The 19,124-nt window shown below is 41.8% G+C and overlaps 3 protein-coding genes across 8 annotated transcripts in view; 1 reads left to right on the forward strand and 2 right to left on the reverse strand.

Annotated features, from left to right (window-relative positions):
• Window positions 1–19,124, reverse strand: part of LOC142159778 (uncharacterized) — a 627,000-nt gene that overhangs the window by 462,423 nt on the left and 145,453 nt on the right. The gene's annotated exons all lie outside the window — the stretch shown is intronic.
• LOC142159899 (uncharacterized) overlaps window positions 1–19,124 on the reverse strand; it is a 335,145-nt gene that overhangs the window by 188,373 nt on the left and 127,648 nt on the right. The gene's annotated exons all lie outside the window — the stretch shown is intronic.
• Window positions 1,732–18,499, forward strand: LOC142159793 (protein FAM200A-like). Of its 2 annotated transcripts, XM_075214530.1 has the most exons (7): window positions 1,732–1,824; window positions 3,091–3,172; window positions 4,534–4,725; window positions 4,805–4,928; window positions 5,046–5,143; window positions 10,395–10,509; window positions 16,558–18,499. In XM_075214530.1, the coding sequence occupies exons 2-7, from the start codon at window positions 3,116–3,118 to the stop codon at window positions 18,432–18,434; spliced, it is 2,463 nt and encodes an 820-aa protein (XP_075070631.1). In that variant the 5' UTR covers window positions 1,732–1,824; window positions 3,091–3,115; the 3' UTR covers window positions 18,435–18,499. The 2 variants fall into 2 exon arrangements, with proteins under 2 accessions (XP_075070631.1, XP_075070632.1); XM_075214531.1 differs by lacking the exons at window positions 1,732–1,824; window positions 3,091–3,172; window positions 4,534–4,725; window positions 4,805–4,928; window positions 5,046–5,143 and adding an exon at window positions 5,468–5,717.

The raw sequence follows: 19,124 nt of genomic DNA on the forward strand, positions 1-19,124 counted from the left end.
GTGGGATATAACAGTATAGGTAATATATATTATTAGTATAAGGTATATGGGCTGCATAAGCATTACAGTAATGTGGGATATAACAGTATAGGTAATATATATTATTAGTATAAGGTATCTGAACTGTATAAGTAAGTATTACAGTAATGTAGGATATAACAGGCCATCAACAAAGCTGCACCAACATACATCTCCTCTCTTGTCTCAAAATATCTCCCAACTCGGCAACTCCGTTCTGCAAAAGATCTGCGTCTCTCATCCACCCTCATTACATCCTCCCATTCCCGGTTACAGGACTTTTTTCGGGCTGCACCCACTCTATGGAACTCTCTCCCTCGCACAATAAGACTCTCCTCTGTTCTACAAACTTTCAAGCGTTCTCTGAAAACCTACCTATTCAGACAAGCTTATAATATTCCTCAACCACCATCTTAACCTCACTACCTTTAGCCTGTTACACAATTTCACACAAGACAACTACCCCCGGACCAACATTGTTGTGTGACAGGATCATTTAGCTTATGAGTCACCCTACCTTTGCAGTCTGGCTGGGCCAAGATGCAAAATGTATACTTAACCTCATGTGTCAATCTCCCATTGTCCCATAGATTGTAAGCTTGCGAGCAGGGCCTTCTCACCTCTTTGTCTGTTTTACCCAGTTTGTTTATTAGTTTATTACGTTTGTCCCCAATTGTAAAGCGCTACGGAATATGTTGGCGCTATATAAATAAATGATGATGATGATGATGATGATGATGATAACAGTATAGGTAATATATATTATTAGTATAAGGTATCTGGGCTGTATAAGAATTACAGTAATGTAGGATATAACAATATAGGTAATACATATTATTAGTATAAGGTATTTGGGCTGTATAAGTATTACAGTAATGTGGGATATAACAGTATAGGTAATATATATTATTAGTATAAGGTATCTGGGCTGTATAATTATTACAGTAATGTGGGATATAACAGTATAGATAATATATATTATTAGTATAAGGTATCTGGGCTGCATAAGCATTACAGTAATGTGGGATATAACAGTATAGGTAATATATATTATTAGTATAAGGTATCTGAACTGTATAAGTAAGTATTACAGTAATGTAGGATATAACAGTATAGGTAATATATATTATTAGTATAAGGTATCTGGGCTGTATAAGAATTACAGTAATGTAGGATATAACAATATAGGTAATACATATTATTAGTATAAGGTATTTGGGCTGTATAAGTATTACAGTAATGTGGGATATAACAGTATAGGTAATATATATTATTAGTATAAGGTATCTAGGCTGTATAAGTATTACAGTAATGTGGGATATAACAGTATAGGTAATATATATTATTAGTATAAGGTATCTGGGCTGTATAAGTATTACAGTAATGTGGGATATAACAGTATAGGTAATATATATTATTAGTATAAGGTATTTGGGCTGTAGAAATATGCTGGTAATGTCAGTATAAAGCTGTGCAGTATAATATGATGTCAGTACTCCCTGCACCACATCTGTGAGGCTATATATTATATTATATATTATATTATATTAGAAAACATATTTTAAGAATAAAACAAACCAATCCGTGAAACCACGCCCACTGGCTAGCATAGACACGCCCCCTTTGAACAGCTGACTTCATCAGACTACGAGGCCTCTCTGTCTCCGGTTACACACAGCGGCGGCCATTTTGTCGAAGCCTCTGGAGCTCATAACACGACAGGGACAAGGCACAGACCGGAAGTACTTCCGGGTGAGAAGTGAGTGAGATAAAGCGGAGACCTCGCGTTTATGTGTCTGGCAGCAGGTAATGATATTTATTATTACAGTACAGGTGGAGCAGACTCTGGTGCCGTGTTATTATTATACAGGTGGAGCAGACACTGGTGCCGTGTTATTATTATACAGGTGGAGCAGACTCTGGTGCCATGTTATTATTATACAGGTGGAGCAGACTCTGGTGCCGTGTTATTATTATTATACAGGTGGAGCAGACTCTGGTGCCCTGTTATTATTATACTAGTGGAGCAGACTCTGGTGCCGTGTTATTATTATACAGGTGGAGCAGACTCTGGTACCGTGTTATTATTATACAGGTGGAGCAGACTCTGGTGCCGTGTTATTATTATACAGGTGGAGCAGACTCTGGTGCCGTGTTATTATTATACAGGTGGAGCAGACTCTGGTGCCGTGTTATTATTATACAGGTGGAGCAGACTCTGGTGCTGTGTTATTATTATACAGGTGGAGCAGACTCTGGTGCCGTGTTATTATTATACAGGTGGAGCAGACTCTGGTGCCGTGTTATTATTATACAGGTGGAGCAGACTGGTGCCGTGTTATTATTATACAGGTGGAGCAGACTCTGGTGCCGTGTTATTATTATACAGGTGGAGCAGACTGGTGCCGTGTTATTATTATACAGGTGGAGCAGACTGGTGCCGTGTTATTATTATTATACAGGTGGAGCAGACTCTGGTGCCGTGTTATTATTATACAGGTGGAGCAGACTCTGGTGTCGTGTTATTATTATACAGGTGGAGCAGACTCTGGTGTCGTGTTATTATTATACAGGTGGAGCAGACTCTGGTGCCGTGTTATTATTATACAGGTGGAGCAGACTCTGGTGTCGTGTTATTATTATACAGGTGGAGCAGACTATGGTGCTGTGTTATTATACAGGTGGAGCAGACTCTGGTGCCGTGTTATTATTATACAGGTGGAGCAGACTGGTGCCGTGTTATTATTATACAGGTGGAGCAGACTCTTGTGCCGTGTTATTATTATACAGGTGGAGCAGACTCTGGTGCTGTGTTATTATTACAGTACAGGTGGTAATGCTGTAATATCTGTTGTATGACATGAAAGAAAATCCTGTTCATATCAGTCCATTATATACGTTGTACAGAACATTCAGCGCAGACTCATACATAACATTAAAACCGCATAACGCGTCCGTATAATGACTGGTATAACTGAATATAACTGCATATAAGTGAGCCTCTTATTTCTATTTCAATGTCCTTACCTAATTTTTTATTTATCTCTAATCCATCTACCTGTCTGTCACAAGGAGGATCGACACGAACAAACATAGCATGACTGAGAGTATTTTAAACATCACCCTAGAAATCATCTACCTGCTGACTGGAGAGGTGAGGGATTGCGGGAATGTCACTATTATATCACTATTATCTCTATTGATAAAACATGAACCTGACTAGAGAAGTGAGGGATTCTGGGATATCACGGTGACATCACTACATCTGTGAGCAGCAGAGGAAGTAACTAGACCAGGGCCCAGTAACAGTGGAATACAGTGAGGACTTGTGATGATTAGTGGTGAGAGGAGAACTGGGGGACATGGAAGGTAAAATGAAACAGGGAGTTTCTGTGATGAGAAGAGACTAGTAATGTAACTTTGTATTTGTGAGATTGTACAGAATGATAAAGGACCTCATTATGTGCAGTTTAATGTAATAGAGATTGTGATGGATTCCAAAGCTACAGAAGGACATGAACTCCCATAGTCTCTGCTGTGGAGATTGTATCACAGCACATTGATGCTAAATTACAACAAATTGCTGTTAGTCTGCAACATCAGATGGATCCTGAAAAGGGTTCTTTTTCTTAATTAGCCTCAGCCTTTAGCTCTAAGAACCATTCAGAGATTTTTTGTCTTTGACAAATATTATCACCAATTCATTCATAACTCTTCTGTATTACTCTCATTACCATTCTCAGGAAGAATGGAGCTAACTCCAACCAGTGACCATCAGAGGCCACCTCTGCTTTCTTCATCTTAAAAAGGACTTTGTTACTGCACTTGTGCTACAGCACCCGGATCTTTCTTAACCCTTTTTAGAGGTAGATTCTTTCTCAGTTGTCGGTAGGACTGATATTATCTCAGTGCAACAACGCTGGGTTTCGTTATCATAGTTTTACTTTTTGCAACCAACCTCCAAAACATTACCTGTGGATATTCCACAACAAAATCTCCCAGGGCAATTTATGTAGTAGATTAGAAGTGCTTCGTTCCAAAGAAAACTCTTGGGTCTAAATTTCAGCGTTGCACTCTTCTGGTCAAAATATGTAATTTATTACACCCTCTCAAACCAAACAAAGAGGGCACCAGTAAGACGTAGGTATTATAACGAACCTGTCGCTGTGTGCCTAACAACTGTCTTCTTTCACGAGTGCACTCATCTGATAGCACCTTTCCTATAGTCACTTCTTGTATTGAAGCTCCTACTTAGATGCTCCCTGTGGCATTTGAGCATGAGTTCAGACACTTGCCCATGATGTCAGGCTTTTCTCTTTTTAAACTCGCTCAGTCTATTCTCTGGTATTTGAACAAAAGGTTGTGTTTGTTGTTCTCCAACATTAATATCTGGCTTTCTGAGAGTATTAATTCTTGTGTGGTTACATCCTGTATATTGGCCATAAATTGGAGGGTCTGTAAACCAATGAAGGGTGTCCACTCTTTATGCTGAGTTTTTCTCTCTTTAATACCCAGGATTATATCATAGTGAAGAAGAAATCTGGTGAGTGTGTCACACCCAGTAGCCATCTCCGTGTGTCAGGAGGATTGAGCAGGACCCAGAGCCCCATCACGGAGCCTCCACCTCACTCACTGATACATGAGAGAAACAATGACCAGAAGATACTAGAACTCACCAACAAGATCATTCAGCTGCTGACTAGAGAGGTGACTGCTGGGAATGGGACATTATACAGTAACAATAGGGGATGTGTCTGGGTGATGACTGTATCATTGTGTGTGTCAGGTTCCTATAAGGTGTGAGGATATCACTGTCTATTTCTCCATGGAGGAGTGGGAGTATTTAGAAGGACAGAAGGATCTGTACAAGGACGTGATGATGGAGAATCACCAGCCCCTCACATCACTGGGTAAGAGGAGGTTTTCATTTATTTTAAAGGAGAGAGCAGTTATGATAGTCACCTATATACACATCATCTGACAATCACATATAAACAGTGTGTTCAATCTCTGTGTGTTTCCTACAGATGGATCCAGTAACAGAGATACCCCAGAGATGTGTCCCCGTCTTCTTTATTCTCAGGACTGTAAAGAGGAAATTCGCAGTATCCCACAGGAGTGTCAGGTAAAATAACTGAGGGTCTCACCGTATGCAAAAGGACACTGAACTATATTATCTGTTGTGACAAAGGGAGGTGTTTGCTATAGGCTCCTAAGAGAGGAGATAGGTATTTCTCTGGCAATCTGCTGAGCAAGGATGCAAACAGAGTTATACATTTATACAGTAGTGCACCAAGGTTAAAGAGTTACAGGTGGTGGACTTATGTGTGACAAAATAAAAATCTGATTTAACTTACCTATGTTGAAGTGGTTTAAAAGCATCTCTTTCCACAGCTAGCAGCAGGCTGATGGGGTGGGTCTGCACTGAGGCTAATCAAAACAGAGCACCTGCAGGGAACTACTTTTAAAGGCAAGGTGGTCGTGTCGTCTGTCCATCAAGCTCGGGCTTTGGGTGGAGTGTAAAATATTTAAACCTGTCTTTTTCTTTTATGCATGAGACCTACGCCAGACAGTGGCTGGTCTAGGGAGCTGCAAGGTAGCCCCTGTCACTTCAAATGTCAGGCTGGCTGTGGTCCACCCTGGCAGCCAGGTCCAGCATTGGAAAGGAAAAGCAGAACCTCCATTGGCTGGGTAAAGAGGTCAGTTGGGGCCACCTGGGACAGACATGGGAATGGGAACTGTCTTTTGGACAGCACCATGTCTTGTATGGGCCAAAAGGGGGGAAGTGCTTTTTGTCAGTGTAACGCTTCCTCTTTGACAGACTTTTGCTGAGAAAATCCCACCAGATATGAGTCTGACGATCACTTCTGTGGGGCAAATATCTATCTCATGTGCTTATACCTTGCCACCAACTCTGAACTTGGGAATTGTTTAACATTGGACCATTTGTTAAATTAGCTAGACTACTGTCAGAGTTGAGGGGTATGGGGTTCAGCTCCAAATCGGTTCTAGTTCACTCTCTTCTAGATTCTGCTGTTGTCTCTCTCTGCTCTCAATTTATCATGTCATAGAAAGGTATGTTCCAAGGCTGCTGGGAGCAAATCTGTTATATTCTTCACATGTGGCAAGCAAAATTGCCCCATGGACATTCTGAATCAGATGCCCGATGTGCGACTTGTGGGACTTGAGTACTAAGGTTCATACATGTCAGGGGTGGATGTGGCCTGGGCTAATGTTTTGGAGCTGAGAAGACGTCTTGTGGAGGTAAGTGAACACATCTCTCCAAAATTGTAAAAAACTGTAGGACCTCCAGCGATGAACACCTCTTCCCCTTCTCAGGAACCCTTGCCTCAGTGGGCCCCAGTCCAGGATCCTCCCTGGTTTCAAAACCTTGAAAAGTCTATGCAGAGTTTGGCACGTGTGTATTCCTCACTGGAGAGGTTGTCAGCCAATGAGTCTCGTAAGTGTCATGGACACACCAATTTAATTTCCTAGGAGATTCCAAATCTGAACTCTCCTCTCAGGTAGAATGAGAGATTCCAGGGAACACAGACTATGAGGACCTGATGGGATGTTTCCTCCAGCATACAAGGGTTTGAGGAACTGGTGTTCAGGATGCGGAGGTTCTGGAAGTTTCCTTATTTAAAAAAAGAAACCGTTTCACTTTCTCCCCACAGTTTAACAGATTTTTGGGTGAGGCTTGGAAGAAGTCTGATATGAGATTTCAGGTTCGGTGCAGATTCTGGTTCACCTATCTCTTTGAAGTAAGTTCGGTAAATTGGGAGACTGGGTGTCCCCATTACCCGTCTTGAAAAATCCATGACTATTCCTTTTCTAAATGCCGCTTCTTTAAAAGACAACACGGACATGAAATGTGAAGGGATTTTGAAATCCATCTTTGTTGCAGTTACGTTGCTGAGATCCTTCCTTGCAGACACTTAGGTAATCAAAATGGTAGATAAGTGGGCTGAGCAGATCAGGACATACAATCAGGGATGTCCACATCAGATTTCCTTGCCCTTAGCAGACCATATAGAGAAAGCATCCGAGTATTTAGGAGATGCAATCATTGCCGGTGGTCAAAGTCTCTCCTGAAGCTCTGCCTTCGCGTTAGTAGCCAGACAAACTCTCTGGCTTAGGTCTTGGGATACAGTTATGGAGTTAAAAATTACTCTGGAAGCATTACCTTTTAAGGGACTGTTTATTTTGGTCCTGAATTGGACAAGATCATCTCTTTGGCCACAGACGGAAAGAGCTCTTTTTCTCCCGGTTAATGCTTCAAAGCCAAAAGGCCAGAGATTACGTCCGTTTTGGTTTCTAAGGGAAAACAAGAGCAACTTCTGCTATGGTTTAGTCCTTTTCCCTATGTAGGGGTTTCCAAAGGGGTAAGCATGCTTCGCCGGACAGGTGTCTTGGTTCCATGCCTACTGAAAAATGTCTGCATGACGAGATCTCTCCCCACCTAGAAGATCCATGGTGGGGGCCCCTCTTTTTCTTTTTCAGGACCAGTGGATCAGTTCATTTTCTGACTCGTGGGTCGGAGGATTCCTTTCTTAAGGCCTCCACCGAGCGGTATTTCTCCATACCCCTCCCAAGAGACAGAGTCCCTATTGTCATCAGGAGTGATTGTCCCAGTCTTGAAAGAGCAGGAAGGATTGGGTTATTAATTTCTCATACAGAAACTGGACTTGTCTTTCCCGACGATCTTAAACCTGAAGTACAGAAACTTGCACATTTGGGTGGAGAAATTGAGGATGGATGGAGTCTGTTCGATTGGTCATCAATGCCATGGAGCGAGACCACTTTCTCGCCTCCATGGACATAAAAGATGAATATCTCCATATCCCAATTTGGGAAGGACATCACAGCCTTCTCAGGTTTGCGGTTGAGAAATCCCATTACCAGTTCAGAGCTTCTGCTCTTTGGTCTGGCCATAGCACCAAGTGTATTGACAAAGGTTATGGTAGACATAGCGGCTCTTTTAATGTCAAAAGGGGCTACAGTCATATCATACCCTCATTGCTGATGCTATCATTTTTGATAAAGGCCCTTCTTCTCCTGACCCATTTGTGCTCAAAAAGCACAGGTGATAGTTTATCAAAAGATCCAGTGTTATTTTTCTGGGTCTTCTCTTTAACACCAGTTGTCAAAGAATTTTTTTCCCGGAGGAGAAGATTCAGAAACAGTTGAAAGCTACAAATTGTTACATGTGAGGGCACCTTCCTCTTGATATCGTGTATTTCAGAGATTATATATCAGAATTTATGGAATTATCTATAACATGATATATCAATGGGATATTGGGTTTACCCAGTGCGATACATAATTGTTTAGCAGAAAGCTCCGTCATCTCTGACAGGTCTCAATCCTCCATTACATTAAGCTATGGGAGAATGGTATCTTGCAGTGCAATTGGCTCACTTCCAGTCTCGGACTTTACAGAATAAGATTCTAGCAAGGTGGTCAACGTCCAACCCTCATTTGGCAAGACCAATTTTCAGACTTTCTCCAGTCTTTTCTGTGGTGGCTGTAGAGATAAAATCTCATCAAGGGCCGTCCTTTCTCCATCTGGGACTGGAGAATAGTGACCACTGATGCCATCCAAATTTAGTCGGACATCACCACGTCTGTTGCATATAAAACCACCAGAGGGTGACCAGGCGTCCTCTATCGGTGAAGGAAACCTCCAAGATATTTAGTTGGATGGATTATTATTTCCCAGTGATCTCTTTTGTGTTTATCCCATGGGTGGATAATAGGGAGACGACTTCTTGAGCCAGCATGCTATTCATCCTGAGGAATGGTCCCTCCATCCGGAGCTTGTCAACCTGATCGTGAAGAGGAGAGGTCCTCTGTAGTTTTATATAATGCCCTCTTGGCTAAATCACAATGTAGCTCTGTGCTGTGCAAAGAAACATGGATCCAAAGGATCCTAGTGGATGCCATAATGGTCCTATTGAAGTACTAACCAGTCCACATGTGTCCTCTGGTACTAAAGAAGGAGAGAGGATGCCCCAGTTCTTCTGGTAGCACCAGACGGGCAGAGAAGATCATGGTATGCCGACATTCTAAGCATGGCAGCAGAACCACCATGGAGGCTGCCTGTAAGAGAAGTGGGTGCCCAATTTGCCATGAAGACTTGGCTCTCTTGGCTTTAACGGCATGGCTGTTGAGGCCATGGTTTTTTGAACGAAGTGGCTATCTGAGTAGATCAATCAGCCCATGATCAAGGCCAGGAAACCGGCCTCCTCTAAAAATTACCACTGAATGTGGAAAACCTACATAAGCAGGTGTGAGAGAAAAAGCGTTCACACTCTTAATATAGAATACAACACAGTTGGAAGAAGGTCTTGGAGCTTGTGATGGATACAAACAATTATTCATTTATTATTCAGGAATTTGTATGAAATTAGAAAGTCAATTCTTTACAGTTCATTAGGTTGGATATGAAAGTCTTTCCGTTTCCAACTTGATCCAAATTCTTGTTTGTCTTTTTATCTTCAGTGTTTACTCTCGCATGACATCTAAAAAATAGAAAAAATCATAGTGTAGTATATGATCACTGTGTCAAACTCCAATAGTATTTGCTTATGAGAATCTCCGTGTTGTATTCCTCAGAACACTTAGAATGTGCGGTACACACTCTGCGCCCTTTGTTCATGCACTTACTAAGTAGAAGTCTTAAACAGGCATAGATGATATTCCATTTATTACTCAATACAATTCCCAAGGGAATGGAGAGAATCATCCGCTGACATTGGTTGTTATTAACTCTACATAACATCACTTGTACCAAATTTCGTATGTAGAAATCTACATCCAGTCTAAGAAACCATTTAGTAAAAAGTAGTCTATCCAAATCTATATTAGGGGGACTAGTTATGTGTAAATCCTGTAAATATAATAAAATCTATGAGATTGTCATCCACGACAGGTGACACTTACATGTGATGAATTCATTCATTTTATAACTCAAACAACTGTGTATATTTGGTGCACATGCAAATAACAATAACTAGGGAGGAATTTCAAAAAATGAAAATAAAGGATACAATCTCCACTCACTCTAAGCTCAACTTAGTAGGAAGTTAACTCATTAGTTATGCCGGCTATGGATGTATAGATGGGTGCATGCAAAATTACTGAATGCTTATATTTATCAGTTAAAACGTAATAGGTATGATAAAGCCTTCTAAAGTTTTGTATATAGATAGATATATATTGCACCATAGGAAAGCCCATTTCACTAGGATAAACAAAGTCATTACAAAATGAAGTTGCATATCACTGACACATAACAAAACTGCATAAAAGGGTTCATCTCAACTCATTAAATCTGACATTATTAAACTTTTATTGCTTTGTGGGTTATTTAGGGTGAAGAGCTGACTGTTATTAAAGTAGAAGATATAAAGGAAGAAGAAGAAGAGACGTATGTGAGGGGTGATCAGCAGTGTAAGGAGGAGGAAATCCCTACAGATATCAGCACAGGTGAGTGATAAGCACTAAATCTCCTATTTTCGCCTTGTTCAGTCACTACATTTATCTCTTGTTCTACACCCTCCTCTGTCAGTACCAACTAATGAGGAATATAAGCTGCCCAGTGGGGGAGTCAGGAGCCAACAGCCTGTATTAGACCCCTGCTCTCCTCCTACTATAGTGCTATAGATTGAAGGGATTGTGATACAAATAAACAACATACAATGACATGAAACAGAAGATAAAGATGGCTCTGCCCACATGAGCTTACAGTATAAAAGGTGTGGGAAACTATTAATAAGGTGGAATAACAATTATAGCTTATGGTGAGGTATAAGTGCGCAGCTACAGAAGCATTATTTAATTGTAATGTAATTGTGAGCCATCAGCCAAGAGGTCTGACCAGTCTCTTCTCACACACTCTCTGGTGTTTCTTATACATCAAAGTTCAGGGTGAGTCCTTATTCCTAGATCCCTGACTTACCATAGTGATAGTCATTGATCAGTGGCAAGACAGGGTTCTGCAGAGCGGACAGTAGGTTAAGCAGGACATACACAATACAGGGATGTACAGGGCAGACAAAATAAATGGTGACATGAAAACAGAGGGTAGGTGCTCAGGAGAGAGGGTCCTGCCTGTGAGAGCAGCAGCTCCGTTTCACCCATCTTCAGCTGCTTCAGCCAAGCAGCTCACACATTTTAGTGATGAAGACGTTCGTGGAAGCGCTGACTACAAAGGTAAGTATGAGGCACATTATGATTTGGGGGCGCAATTGTGCAGTATGCTTTGAATTGGGGGCACAGCTATGTGGCATGCTTTGAATTGGGGTCACTTATGTGTGGCATAATAAGGATTGGGGTCACTTATGTGGGGCATAATAAGGATTGGGGTCACTTATGTGGGTCATAAGGATTGGGGTCACTTATGTGTGGCATAAAATTAATTGGGACTATTACTGTGGCATAATATGAACTGGGGGCACTATTGTATGGCATAACATGAACATTTATTTGTTGGTCCCATTACTTTTAATATTATGATATTAGCGTTATAAAATAAACACGTCGAAGTGGAAATTTAGTGGCGGTATGGAAAATGTAAGTGGATGAAATTTTATAGTTTTACAATCAAAGCAGTAGAAGAATTGGCAGTATGGCTTACCACCGTTTCACTTCGACATATATATATATTATACACACACAACTGGCACACCTGGGCTTGAAGAGATTTTTGCCGGCGCACTGATTGAAAAAGGTTGCCGACCCCTGCCTTAGTGGATTGTCTGTCCCAGATCAGGTTCAGAACTTCCCATACTTCCAGTCCTGCGTTCCAGGTTTTGAGTGACCACTGTTGGTGTCCAGGCGTTTTATTACATAGGCCACATAGTGAAATGTAAGAATTTCAACAGCAGAAGTAAATCTGATGAGAGGATATTCCCAGTGGTTTACTCCTCATTGGCCAGTTCTGGGTAATCCCCTCTCATCACAGATACAAATTCCTGAAAGAGTCTAGCTCTTGCTGCTATATGGTTAGAAGGTTTAAGGCTTACCTTACCCTGAGGTTTCCTTGTGCCCTGATGAAGACTCCCAACAGGTAGCAGGAAGTAAAACTACATTGTGCAATCAGTCTAGCAGGCACTAAGTATTCAATAATTTTCTCATCTATGCACGATTTAGAAGATAACGGTAACAGACGGTTTCCTTCCACTCTTTCCATCAGTAAGAACACCTAATAGGCTAGGTGTGGTTCAGGTCTCCAACAGGTGGCAGTTTTTTTTGTTGTGTTTTTTTTTTGTCAGGAGAAGTTGCCTTCTTAAGACCACCTCCATTCAGCATTGCTACCTTAAGGGATAGCATGGACATATAGGGTCCCCTCTTAAGTTAGTTTACGCAACAGAAGGAGCCTCCTTTAGACCCTTCTTAGATTTGACTTGGGTCTATTTTCCAGAGGAGAAGAGGTTGTAGTTATTGGCAGAAGGTCTGTACTCTAGTCTTTGCATGCATGCCATCTGGCATGGGCTTGAGAGATGATCGTGGGGTCCATAAAGGAGTCTTTGCCATTCTCTGGAAGGGTTTTTGTTCGGTCCTGAACTGGACAGGATTATTTCCCTGGACACGGGGAGCAAGTTCCTTTCTCCTTGTTCTTGCTTTAAAACCTAGGGCCACTAGGCTTCAAGCTTTTTATTCCTCAGTGAGGGTGAGAAGTCAGACCTACAGAGAAAAACTTCCACTCGTCGTGGAGGGTATTGGTGATAGACAGGCCTGGACAGCCAGGCGTCCAGTTGCCTAGCATGCTGACATAGCTTGGCGGCAGGGTACTCACTCTGTTTCTCCTGTGGTGGTGGCCATCAGCTTTTTATTTGGGAATCGGGGTCGCAGTCTCAGATGAGCATAAGGACTGGACTTTGTTCCTCTAATTTTTTCTTGATTCAGAATCCAAACAGGTCCTTTGGTCCCATTCTAAACCTGTTTTCCCTGAAAATCCGTCTTCGAGTGGATAAGATCATTATCGAGTCCTTAAGGACTTGTCTTCAACAGGACGCAAAGTGAGTCCATAGTCTCTGGGAACATCAGGGATGTGAACTTGTATGTTCCAATCTCATGAGGATTCCATTAGATCAGACTGCTGTATGAAAGTCCTATGCACAGATGTTCTCTACCTTTGTGGTGATGCCCTTGGCACGACTGCAGTTAAGAGAGTTCCAGATCGAGCTTAAGGAATGAATTTCACATAATCTGCCCAGTCTGTTTCCAGTCACTCATACGACGTCTAAGGGGTGACTACCTCATTTTGGGGCACCCTTTCTCTTTGGTTTATGGACACCATTGTCTAGTGTTTCAGTGCCCTAGTCAGAGCAGGCTGTTCTGGTGGGGAAGGTTCAATAAGATGTAATCAGACTATGCCAGAGTGGTGCCATACCTCATTCTTCAGGGAGGCATCAAGAGCCCTGGCCATGAAAGGATCCTGCAAGTTTTTGCAATGAGCAGAACGGTCCAGCCACCATGAAGGTGTTCACCCTAGCTGGGCTGCAGATTTAGAATCCTTGGGATGCTAGCATCCAGGATCAGCCACACGGTGAAGCAAGACTGCTCTTGGGCAGGAGATTCACAGGCATTGCTTGTAGACGCCATGTCTGTACCATGGAACTTCTGTCTGATTTTGCTGTTTTCACCAGTAACATTGCTTCCGTGGATACCCTTGAAGGTTACCAATGCTACTGGACTGGCTGTGATCACCATAGTACACGGACATTTCAGCATGAGGTCAATAGGGGACACGATATGCCCACCCTTTACTCTTTTTGTTCTTGTTCCAGTTATTTGTTGGAGAAATTTTCTCTCCCTTTTGTTCTGTATTGAAGTTTCTCCCAGACTTCTGGTGTATAGAAGGGGAAGAGCTTGAATTTTTGCAGGCAAATTTAAAAGTGCCCAAGCTCCAGCACTGCTCTCCCTACCCTATTGTATCAAGTGTTTCCCTATGGACTCAGAGAAAAGGATTTAAAGTAAATACAAAAACCCCATTATCATTATGCAGTCTCCGGGCACAAGGAGGCGATAAACAAGGGGTAGGTCTGCCTGTATTGAAGCTACTTTGTGTGTTTATAATGTATCTCTGATTGAGCAAAGTGCTCCATGACTGTCATATCATGTAACATTTTTACTTCGAGAGCTAGATAAAATCAATCTGCACTCTCTGTAGCTGGGAGATGTAAGGACTCTGTTGCAACCGGCCCATCAGCATTACCCTGCAAACAGGCCAAGCAATTTTCACAACACCTGTAGGCAATGGTAAAGAATCCCAGGGCATACCAGTAGGCATGGACCAAGTTGGTCATGGCAGTTTTAGATGTACGGGTGAGACCATGTGTTATCTCAGCCAATGCAAGGAAAAGGGTCATCATTGCCACTGGTTTCTCTTGATTGCTGTGCCAGAATCCATTGTCATCAGTTGGACATCCTTCCCCCTTCCAGGTGGAGATATCCTGTGGTGCAGGAGCAGATGGAATAGAATATCGTGTGCATTCTCTAGTCCAGCGGTTCCCAAACTATGCGCCGGAGGTAGGCAAGGCGGGGGACGCCAAGTGCTCCCCTCTGCCTGACACCCCCCGCTTGTACACCGGCCAGCCAAAATAAAGAAAACTCGGCAAACTCCTCCCTGCTCCTTTGCACTGCATGTCGGCCGTGACGTCATCACGCCTTACATTTTTAATGAAAAGTGTTGAAGCGAGGAGCAAGAACACAGAACAGAAGAAAACAGGACAGTAGAAGACAGAAGAAAACAGAACAGAAGAAAGAAGGGCAAGTAAAAGGTAAGAAAATGAACGGAGGATAAAACAGGCAGTGCAAAACAAGGAAAACTGATACTTTTTTGTAGTGGCAGATGGTGAATGTATAAAAGGATGAAGGGGCACATGGTGAATGTATAAAGGGGCTCATGTAATGGTGAAATTATAAAGGGCACATGTGATAATGTGAAGGGGCTCGGTGTGATAATGTGAAGGGGCTCGGTGTGATAATGTGAAGGGGCTCGGTGTGATAATGTGAAGCGGCACAGTGTGATAATGTGAAGGGGCTCAGTGTGATAATGTGAAGGGGCTCAGTGTGATAATGTGAAGGGGCTCAGTGTGATAATGTGAAGGGGCTCAGTGTGATAATGTGAAGGTGCTCAGTGTGATAATGTGAAGGGGCTCAGTGTGATAATGTGAAGGGGCTCAGTGTGATAATGTGAAGGGGCTCAGTGTGATATTGTGAAGCGGCACAGTGTGATATTGTGAAGCGGCACAGTGTTAGAATTATTATTATTATTATTATTATCTTTGACTTATAAGGCGCCACACAAAGGGTCCGCAGCACCGTACATTACATATACAGAAAACAGAACCAAGACACAACATGATACAAAAATGTATACAAACACAGGTGACAGGGTAAAGCAAATCAGATTATATGTGGTACAGATAGTGAAAGGGATGGTAGAAATCAGCGAGAAGAAGGCCAAAGCTTAAGAAGACAGGGAAAACAGGGCTAGGGAAGCAGACCAAGAGGTACAGAGGGTGAAGGAACAGTAGAAGGAGCACACAAGGAAAGAGGGCCCTGTTCATGAGAGCTTACATCCTAAAGGGAAGGGGGAGACACATATAGGGTGGTACTAACTGGGGGAGAAAGCCAGGACAAGGAAGTTAGGAGGAGGACTGATAGACTTGAATTAAGTAATGAGTCTTAAGGGCACGCTTGAAGCCTTTAAGAGTATTATGAAGGGGCTCAGTGTGATATTGTGAAGGGGCACAGTGTTGTTATGAAGGGGCACAGTGTTGTTATGAAGGGGCACAGTGTTGTTATGAAGGGGCACAGTGTTCTTATGAAGGGGCACAGTGTTGTTATGAAGGGGCTCAGTGTGATTTTGTGAAGGGGCACAGTGTGTTATTCATACTCTCGTACATACTCACTTATTTAAACAGCCTCTTTGTACATGTAATTTTTCTTCCTTTACCAATAACTATTACTACCTTTATCTTATACTAATGGATGTACATCACGACATGACTGTATGTGCATGTTTTTTATGACATGTTTTATAGCTTTTTAAATATATCATTGAATAAAAAAATAAAATAATTCTCATTCCCTGAACACTCCTATATCTTTTTATGGGCTTTATGAACAACTTGTCACTCTAAGTGAGGTGCTTGGAAATGAGATGCATTGTAACACATAAGGCCACTGTCTTCATGTATTGAGCCAGATAAGCGCTGGTTAATGTAGGTATCGATAGGCGCCGGTTAATGTAGGTAACCATAGGCGCTGGTTAATGTAAATATCGCCAGGCGCTCGTTAATTTAGTTGACCAGTAACTGTTGCAGACGGAGGAGAGCCATCAGTAGGGGATATACTTTGTACATATACAGCAATACTGTGGCGACACTATTCTGGGGTGTCGCTCTGCACTGTTCCTGCTATTTGTGTGGTGTTGCTTCTTAGAAGTGCAATTTTACTTCTCCTATAGGAGCTACACAGGATTTGACTTGCAATAATAATCATTATTTTTTGTGATTGCTTCAGGACAGAATCATTTTCTTGCACAAAAAATGGAAACATTTTTGAACATTGGAAAGAAGCGTGCTAGTGAAGAAAAGGATTACGAACCACACACCAGTGGCAAAGTCGTGAAGAAAAGGAAACATCGCAGATACAACGATACTTACCTAGACTTCGGATTTACCTCCGTCGATGTCAACCAGGAAGTGCGTCCAAAGTGTGTGTTATGCATGAAAATATTGTCGGCAGAAAGCATGATTCCAAGCAAACTAAGACGCCATTTAGATACCAATCACCCTGACGTGGCTAATAAACCACGTGATTACTTCGCCAGAAAGTTAAAAGAATTAAAAGACCAAAAAGGTGCATTTTTTAAACAAGCATCAATATCAACAAATGCTGTGCTAGCAGCTTACAAGGTGGCGTATAGAGTTGCGAGGTGTATAAAGCCTCACACCATCGCAGAAGATCTGATTTTACCGGCTGCAGTGGATATGGTCACCATTATGGTTGGGGAATCAGCGGGAAAGCTGCTTTCAAAGGTACCTTTATCCAACAATACCATGAGTCACAGAATACAACATATGGCTGAAGATCTAAATGTCCAGTTAATTGAAAAAATGAAAGGGAAGGAATTCGCGCTACAACTAGATGAGGCAACAGACAGTAACAAGGATGCTCATTTGATTTGCTACACACGCTTTGTTGATGGTGACAATATTGTGGAAGACCTTCTCTTTTGTAAAAGTATCACCGCAGGTGCAAAGGCACAAGACATGTTTCAGATCATTGACACTTTTATGAGTGAAAACAACTTAGACTGGACAGAATGCGTTGGTGTCTGTACTGATGGTGGTCGCTCTATGTCAGGCTGTTATGGAAGATTGCAGGCACTCATAAGAAGCAAAGCTCCTGATGCACTGTGGACCCACTGCATTATCCACAGGGAAGCCCTTGCATCAGAGCAACTGAGTCCTCCACTGAACGCAGTCATGGAAAGCGTGTTGAAAGTGGTGAACTTTATTAAAACACGGCCACAGAAGGCAAGGTTTTTAAAAAAAATGTGTGAGGCTATGGGCTCTGAGCACACGTCTTTGTTGTATTACTGTAGCTCGCGATGGCTCTCCCGTGGCAATGTACTTGCCCATATCTTTGAATTACGGCAGGAACTTTACTCCTATCTGGAAGAAGAAGTTCATGAGTGTGCCAATAATTACTTGGATACTGACTTTTTGTCCAAATTAGCATACCTGTGTGATCTCTTTGACAAACTGAATGCATTAAATCTCTCACTACAGGGAAGCAACACACACATTCTTAAACTTTCTGACAAGGTATCGGCTTTTAGGAAAAAACTGCTTTTATGGAAAAGAAAATTAAATGAAGATCGTTACAATGACTGTTTCCCCCTGTTGCATCAGTTTGTTACATCCAACGATGTTTACTTGACACATGAACTTAAATCAGTTTTTGAGCAGCACCTAACAAAGCTCAGCGACTGGTTTGAGAAATATTTCCCAGAGAATATGGAGACATTTGTATGGATTCAAGACCCGTTTAGTACTAAGGCCCCATCTGAATTTACTTCTATAGAAGAAGAAAAACTCATTGAGCTCTCCTGTGACAAGTCTTTAAAACTAAAATTTATCCGCATGGGACTTGAAGAGTTTTGGATATCCATTAAAGATGAATATCCGATGCTAAGTACTAAAGCACAGCGGATGCTCGTTCCATTTGCAACAACAGATATGTGTGAAGCTGGGTTTTCGGCTGTTGCTGTAATAAAAAGCAAGTACTGTTCAAAAATTAATGTGGAACAGGAAATGAGGGTGGCAGTGTCCAAGCTGATTCCAAGGTTTGAAAAGTTATGCAGTGCACAACAGGCACACACATTCTATTAAATAATAATGTTTGGTATTTTTATAACATTCTTTAATAACCATTGTTTTTATTTTCTTTGATCGTATTGCTGTTAATGAGTGCTGTAAATTGTTCTTTTGAAATAAATATAATTGTTTTTTTAACAATTTTCCTTGGATTTATGTGTATTATTTCTGCAAACAACTTAATAAGTATTTCTGTCCTGACCTAAATACTTATTACGTTATTTTGACAACTACTTAAAAACCGGGACTACACTGTAAATACTTGGACTTTGGGGTGCCTTTAAAAAATTATTGAGACCCCAATGGTGCCTCGAACTGAGAAAGTTTGGAAACCACTGCTCTAGTCAATAACTAACGTCCCGTTGATAGGCAACGGGACGAGAGCGAACACCACAAGATGACCGTCTCCGCCCCCTATGTGGGGGGCGGAGACGGCGCCTGACAAGTTTATTGGTTTAGTGTTTATGACACGAAACTCGTTAGTCTTCAAAATTTACAATGCATGTTTTCAAGAGATAATCATTATCTAAATTGAAATATTTACCAACACATGTTGAAGTTTAAAAAAGAGGACTTTTACTCACCGTAAAATCAATTTCTCTTACTACACTGGGGGACACTGCAATACATTGGGTTATAGTAGGTGGGACTGGAGTTAAGGCACTTATAAAACTTGTTTGTTCCCCTGACTCCTCCCCCACTATG

This window comes from Mixophyes fleayi, chromosome 6 (genome assembly GCF_038048845.1).
Source record: "Mixophyes fleayi isolate aMixFle1 chromosome 6, aMixFle1.hap1, whole genome shotgun sequence".
In the NCBI taxonomy this organism is placed as follows: domain Eukaryota; kingdom Metazoa; phylum Chordata; class Amphibia; order Anura; family Limnodynastidae; genus Mixophyes; species Mixophyes fleayi.

Coding starts and splice junctions, on each gene's coding strand:
- LOC142159793 (XM_075214530.1), top strand. CDS start 3,116: ATGACTGAGAGTATTTTAAACATCACCCTAGAAATCATCTACCTGCTG. Junction 4,726..4,804: donor TTCAGCTGCTGACTAGAGAG/GTGACTGCTGGG, acceptor TGTGTGTGTCAG/GTTCCTATAAGGTGTGAGGA. Junction 5,144..10,394: donor GTATCCCACAGGAGTGTCAG/GTAAAATAACTG, acceptor TGGGTTATTTAG/GGTGAAGAGCTGACTGTTAT.